Genomic DNA, 6,774 nt, shown 5'->3' with positions numbered 1-6,774 from the left:
CTCATACAAATGTACCCCAGTGTAAGTCAGCACTCATACAACCGTCCCCCCTGTATGTGTCAACACCCATACAACTGTACCCAGTGTAAGTCAGCACTCATACAACTGTACCCCAGTGTAAGTCAGCACTCATACAACTGTACCCCAGAGTAAGTCAGCACCCATACAACTGTACCCCAGTGTAAGTCATCACCCATACGACTGTACCCAGTGTAAGTCAGTACCCATACAACTGTCCCTCCTGTATGTGTCAACACCTATACAACTGTACCCCAGTGTAAGTCAGCACCCATACAACTGTACTCCAGTGTAAGTCAGCACCCATACGACTGTACCCCAGAGTGAGTCAGTACCCATACAACTGTCCCCCCTGTATGTGTCAACACCTATACAACTGTACCCTAGTGTAAGTCAGCACCCATACAACTGTACCCAGTGTAAGTCAGTACCCATACAACTGTCCCCCCTGTATGTGTCAACACCTATACAACTGTACCCCAGTGTAAGTCAGCACCCATACAACTGTACCCCAGTGTGAGTCAGCACCCATACAACTGTACCCCAGTGTAAGTCAGTACCCATACAACTGTCCCCCCTGTATGTGTCAACACCTATACAACTGTACCCTAGTGTAAGTCAGCACCCATACAACTGTACCCAGTGTAAGTCAGTACCCATACAACTGTCCCCCCTGTATGTGTCAACACCTATACAACTGTACCCCAGTGTAAGTCAGCACCCATACAACTGTACCCCAGTGTGAGTCAGCACCCATACAACTGTACCCCAGTGTGAGTCAGCACCCATACAACTGTACCCTAGTGTGAGTCAGTACCCATACAACTGTACCCCAGTGTAAGTCAGCACCCATACAGTTGTACCCCAGTGTGAGTCAGCACCCATACAACTGTACTCCAATGTGAGTCAGCAATACCAGTAATAAAAGGATTATTGCCTTGCTCAATCATTTTGTGATGAACTGCCGGCTTTCTGTCTGAGACTCTGGAGATGTGTCACATGGCACTGGAGTTGAACAGACACATCCTGTTTACATTTTAACATTAAAGGCAATGTTTATCCATGAAAGCTCTGTGAAAGTTAGACAGGGTGTGTCATAAAAACAACAGACTATCTTGCCTGTTGGAAAATTGGCCATGAGAGGAAGGAAGGTACAGGGTTGGGTTCATTTTAGTTAAGTACTATGTTTTCTCCCATGAGGAAACAATGAGAACATTACTGGGCACGCAAACTGATATATGGTGGGGAAGTATAATGTTTGTCCCACATTCCTTTGATGTCACTGTGAGTACTGTAAATTAGTAAAATTATGCAGGGGCAATATTTATATGTGAGGGAGTTTGGGGCAATTTTGTCCATTTTAACTTAAGTGCATGGCATGCCCACGCTAATAAGATTAGTACTAACAGCTGGAAGACTGGAGTAGGGCAATGATCCTCTGCTTTCTAGGAGAGAGACCTGGCACTGCCTTAGCTGACAAACTTCTTCCTGAGCTCTTAGGGTCTTTGGGCATTGGGGTGGGGGTGCGTGGGTACCAAAGATGCTCTCTAGGAGGGCGTCTCCTGACTCCATTAACTTTAACCGGACCGACAGAGTGTTCCACAGCAGGTGTGATCCTGGTTTACCACTGAGGTTGCACCCTCCATGGATTTATGGTGCTGTTGGTTTTTGTTACTGAAAAGTGAACAGGCAGAGTGGCATATTCACTGAATAGAGTCAAGAGGATTTAAATTGTGGAACTTTCTGATGGAAATTCACTGGTTTACCACCTTAATCCACTCATTGGATGTCTTTGACAGGCACAACTCCGGGATAATAAAACACTTTAAAAAGACATTTTTGAATATAATTAAACCCTGACATCCCCTCTTAAACACAATCAAGACGGAGATTGGCATTGTTCATGAAACTTTGACTGTGATTTTGTTTATTTTGATTCCTAAATGAAAATGTGCTGTTGGAACCAGGAAAATAAAAATTTACTGTCATTCCATTTATTTTTAATTCTACAAAAAATATTCTTGCCTGACTCCTACTTTATCGGGTGCTCTTAACAAATACGCAAAAACTGTCAAATAATTGGAGATAAACAAAACAGTGCAGTCATTGCATAGAACAACAGAGACTGTAATTACATTTGTCCTGCCGCAAATCAGTTAATAATTATGGAAAATATGACATTTTAATAGCACTGGGACCTAAGTCATTAATTTTCATACATTTATTAGATTTGTAAAACAGCTAACTACAACCGTTTAATAATATTAACATTATTACTTCCAATTATGCTTGACGAAGCTCTGCATTGATCTTACGTGGGGTCCTTTGCACTTTTAGCATTCTTACATGTAGTGACGTGTGAAAGGAACTTCTCTTTAATTAGAAAAAAAATGTTATTGTAAGTGTTAGAAAAATATACTTACCATAAAGCAAACTCATTTCCAGTGAGTGTCAACAACCAAAGGTCAGATGCAAAGTCCCAGGGCTTGGGGAGTCAATGCGTTAATAAATGTGCGTCTTCCTAACCTCAGAGCATAAGAACACATGGAAAGAGTGGCCAGGACCACATTATTGACCTTATAGTGTCACATCACATAGTGACTACTGCTCCTATTCTACTCCTAACATGAGAAAGTGCAGAGCAGCATATGAAATAAATAGAGAAAAAATGTCCATGTTCCTCTAGCAAAGGGGAGGTTACTCACTAATGATAGGAAATCATTCACCTGAGATACTTAAAATGTACTTAGACATCCTACAGGGTTGAACACCAAATGGACCTGAAAATACTGGGGCCAGGGATGGTGGAGAGAGGGCATACATTACCCACACAGGGTATCATTTGGGGAAGAAGCTAGTTCCGTTGGGTTTCCTCCTTTTTTAACATCTGTCCTAAATTCTGGTTGGTTGGGATAGTGAGGAGAGACAAGTCTTCTGCTTTTCCTTCTTTATCAAGGGAACTCGGGGCAGGAATTGACAGCTTGCGGTGAGAGTTGACTGATGGGATGGGAATTGACAGCCCGGTTTGGGAGTTGTCCGATTGGGTTTGGAATTGACAGCTCGGGGTAGGAGTTGACCAATTGGGATGGGAATTGACAGCTCGGGGTGGGAGTTGACCAATTGGGATGGGAATTGACAGCTCAGGGTGGGAGTTGACCAATTGGGATGGGAATTGACAGCTCGGGGTGGGAGTTGACCAATTGGGATGGGAATTGACAGCTCAGGGTGGGAGTTGACCAATTGGGATGGGAATTGACAGCTCGGGCTGGGAGTTGACCGACTGGGATGGGAATTGACAGCTCGGGCTGGGAGTTGACCAATTGGGATGGGAATAGACAGCTCGGGCTGGGAGTTGACCAATTGGGATGGGAATTGACAGCTCGGGGTGGGAGTTGACCGATTTGGATGGGAATTGACAGCTCGGGGTGGGAGTTGACCGATTTGGATGGGAATTGACAGCTCAGGGTGGGAGTTGACCAATTGGGATGGGAATTGACAGCTCGGGCTGGGAGTTGACCGACTGTGATGGGAATTGACAGCTCGGTGTGGGAGTTGACCAATTGGGATGGGAATAGACAGCTTGCGGTGAGAGTTGACCAATTGGGATGGGAATTGACAGCTCGGGGTGGGAGTTGACCGATTTGGATGGGAATTGACAGCTCGGGGTGGAAGTTGACCAAATGGGATGGGAATTGATAGCTCAGGCTGGGAGTTGACCGATTGGGATGGGAATTGACAGCTCGGGGCGGGAATTGACCGACTGGGATGGGAATTGACAGTTCGGGGTGAGAGTTGACCGATTGGGATGGGAACAGACAGCTTGCGGTGAGAGTTGACCAATTGGGATGGGAATTGACAGCTCGGGGTGGGAGTTGACCGATTTGGATGGGAATTGACAGCTCGGGGTGGAAGTTGACCAAATGGGATGGGAATTGATAGCTCAGGCTGGGAGTTGACCGATTGGGATGGGAATTGACAGCTCGGGGCGGGAATTGACCGACTGGGATGGGAATTGACAGTTCGGGGTGAGAGTTGACCGACTGGGATGGGAATTGACAGCTCGGGGTGGGAGTTGACCGATTGGGATGGGAATTGACAGCTCGGGGTGGGAGTTGACCGATTGGGATGGGAATTGACAGTTCGGGGTGGGAGTTGACCGATTGGGATGGGAATTGACAGTTCGGGGTGGGAGTTGACCGACTGGGATGGGAATTGACAGCTCGGGGTGGGAATTGACCGATTGGGATGGGAATTGACAGTTCGGGGTGGGAGTTGACCGATTGGGATGGGAATTGACAGTTCGGGGTGGGAGTTGACCGATTGGGATGGGAATTGACAGTTCGGGGTGGGAGTTGACCGATTGGGATGGGAATTGACAGTTCGGGGTGGGAGTTGACCGATTGGGATGGGAATTGACAGTTCGGGGTGGGAGTTGACCGATTGGGATGGGAATTGACAGTTCGGGGTGGGAGTTGACCAATTGGGATGGGAATTGACAGTTCGGGGTGGGAGTTGACCGATTGGGATGGGAATTGACAGTTCGGGGTGGGAGTTGACCGATTGGGATGGGAATTGACAGTTCGGGGTGGGAGTTGACCGATTGGGATGGGAATTGACAGTTCGGGGTGGGAGTTGACCGATTGGGATGGGAATTGACAGTTCGGGGTGGGAATTGACCGATTGGGATGGGAATTGACCGATTGGGATGGGAATTGACAGTTCGGGGTGGGAATTGACCGATTGGGATGGGAATTGACAGTTCGGGGTGGGAGTTGACCGATTGGGATGGGAATTGACAGTTCGGGGTGGGAGTTGACCGATTGGGATGGGAATTGACAGTTCGGGGTGGGAATTGACCGATTGGGATGGGAATTGACAGCTCGGGGGATGGGGCATGTAGTTGACCGATTGGGATGGGAATTAACAGATCGGAGCTTTCAAGGTGGCAGAGGCTCGCATATTTAATTTTCTCCCGGCTCTCCACCAGCAGTGCCCAGAAGATTGAATGTCCATTCAGGGAGACTCAGTGGAAATCCAGGAGGGTTGGCATCCCTGGATTACAGGGTGGGGGAATAATCGGACTATCGGGGTTGGGGGGAGGGGAAGGGGGCTAAGAGAGGAATATGATGCAGAAACCTTGAAGCTCTAGGAGACAGTTAGTGCAGGGGCTAGAGGGCAGGCAGAGTGGGATAAGGCAAGGTTACAGGTGGGTAAAATGCTGGGTGGGGGAAGTAGAGCAAGGTTAAAGTGGGGGGGGGAGCGGGTGTAGTGCGTGGGGTCCTGAAGTGGAACCACAAAATTCAAAAAAAGATCAGCAGCTATATAAATTTTATTTGTTTTAATATACTTTTATATATTATATATGTTCAACGTTTATATTGATAAAAATTAGCTGGGGAGGGGTCACCACACCAAGAGTTGAGGTTAGCAGTGCAGCAGGGCGGGATGTGGTATGGGTGGGGCAACCATATTGGGAACAGGAATCACCATCGTGATGGAAGCAAAGAGCAGTTTTGGGGGGAACCTGAAGAAGTAGAGAGAGGATTGAGAGTCAGGGACACAGCCGAGTCTACAGCAAGGGAGCTGCCACATTGGGTGGGGGGGAGAGGGAGGGGCATCCGTGAAAATCAAAGACAAAAAGCTTTACATTTCAAAGCTGAAAGTTAAAATTAAAATTATGTATCTGTAAGAAAAATATTAGTATTTTCAGTTTTACAGGTTAACACCCTAGATACCTTGCCTTTTACTGGAAGGCTTTCACCCGGTGCACAGGCCCAAACCCCATATACAATATACTTTTCTCCTGGGTCGCAGAGTTCCTCAGGAGAACAATCGGCAATTCCGGGAGACTCCTGGGCTATCCGGGATAGCTGGCAGCCTGAGAGGAGGATTTGTTAGGGCAGATGGGGGGCAAGGTTGCAGTGCAATTTTCTTGACTGATGCAACTTGCGGAAATTCTTTTGCTTGGGGGAACTACAATGCTTTAGAAATCTAGGACACCGAATATATGACATGCATTGGGAAACTGGGGACTGAAAGAGTTCTTCTATAAATCTATATTCACACATTCTCAGTCCCTTTATGAATCAGCTGTATCAGCTATACTATAATAACCTGAAAGAGTTTACAAAAGAACAGGAGGTAGCTTTCAAACAGTGCCTTAATGAATGGTCTTTCCCAAAACAATTCATGATCTTTAAGAAATTCCAGAGTATTGGTGGAACTGGACCGATCTCATTAGTTAAACACTAACATGAGTAGCAGGCTCTTTCATTTGAGTGCTAAGTCCAGGGATAAGTTGTCTTGACAACAGCCATAGTGACCATTCTTCCCACAGTGCTGCTTCACTTGTGATTAAGGGCACTTAGTTATGTAAATTGGCTGCAGATGTTGAGGAGAATTCTCTCAGCAGAAACTGTAGTACAATACGCTTTTCTTCATCACTCTTCTATCATGGCAGCGATGAAACTCTTTTCATTACAGATTATCTCTTAATTAACACTGAAGGGGCTGAATGCGCTGAGAACAAATTAAAAGCAAACAACGAACAACAAAACATATTTGTGAAATCAATGTCTACTCTTTGCTACAGCTTGCTTTGAACATAATTACAGCAGCGTAAAATTTAAAGAATTGTACTCTTGAAAGATTAACACTGCAAATAGCGTTGAGAATCAAAATCATAGGCAGAGTTTTACAGGGACGCTGAAGTCCTGCCACCAGGGCCGAAAGCAGGAGGAGACCCTGCTTAGGCTG

General features: G+C 46.3%; 1 protein-coding gene across 1 annotated transcript; it reads right to left on the bottom strand.

Moving 5' to 3' along the window:
• Window positions 1–2,910: 2,910 nt before the first annotated feature.
• LOC137370300 (polycystin-1-like protein 3) lies at window positions 2,911–4,914 on the bottom strand. Its single transcript, XM_068032679.1, has one exon. It carries the CDS (start codon window positions 4,912–4,914, stop codon window positions 2,911–2,913), a length of 2,004 nt encoding a protein of 667 aa, XP_067888780.1.
• Window positions 4,915–6,774: the final 1,860 nt, after the last annotated feature.

Source organism: Heterodontus francisci, chromosome 5 (assembly GCF_036365525.1).
Source record: "Heterodontus francisci isolate sHetFra1 chromosome 5, sHetFra1.hap1, whole genome shotgun sequence".
NCBI classification, from domain to species: Eukaryota; Metazoa; Chordata; class Chondrichthyes; order Heterodontiformes; family Heterodontidae; genus Heterodontus; species Heterodontus francisci.
Note: the sequence above shows the minus strand (reverse complement) of the source record. Positions and strands in the feature narration are given on the sequence as shown.

Bases quoted from the DNA above. Each gene is read 5' to 3' on its own strand.
- LOC137370300 (XM_068032679.1), bottom strand. From the start codon at position 4,914: ATGCCCCATCCCCCGAGCTGTCAATTCCCATCCCAATCGGTCAATTCC.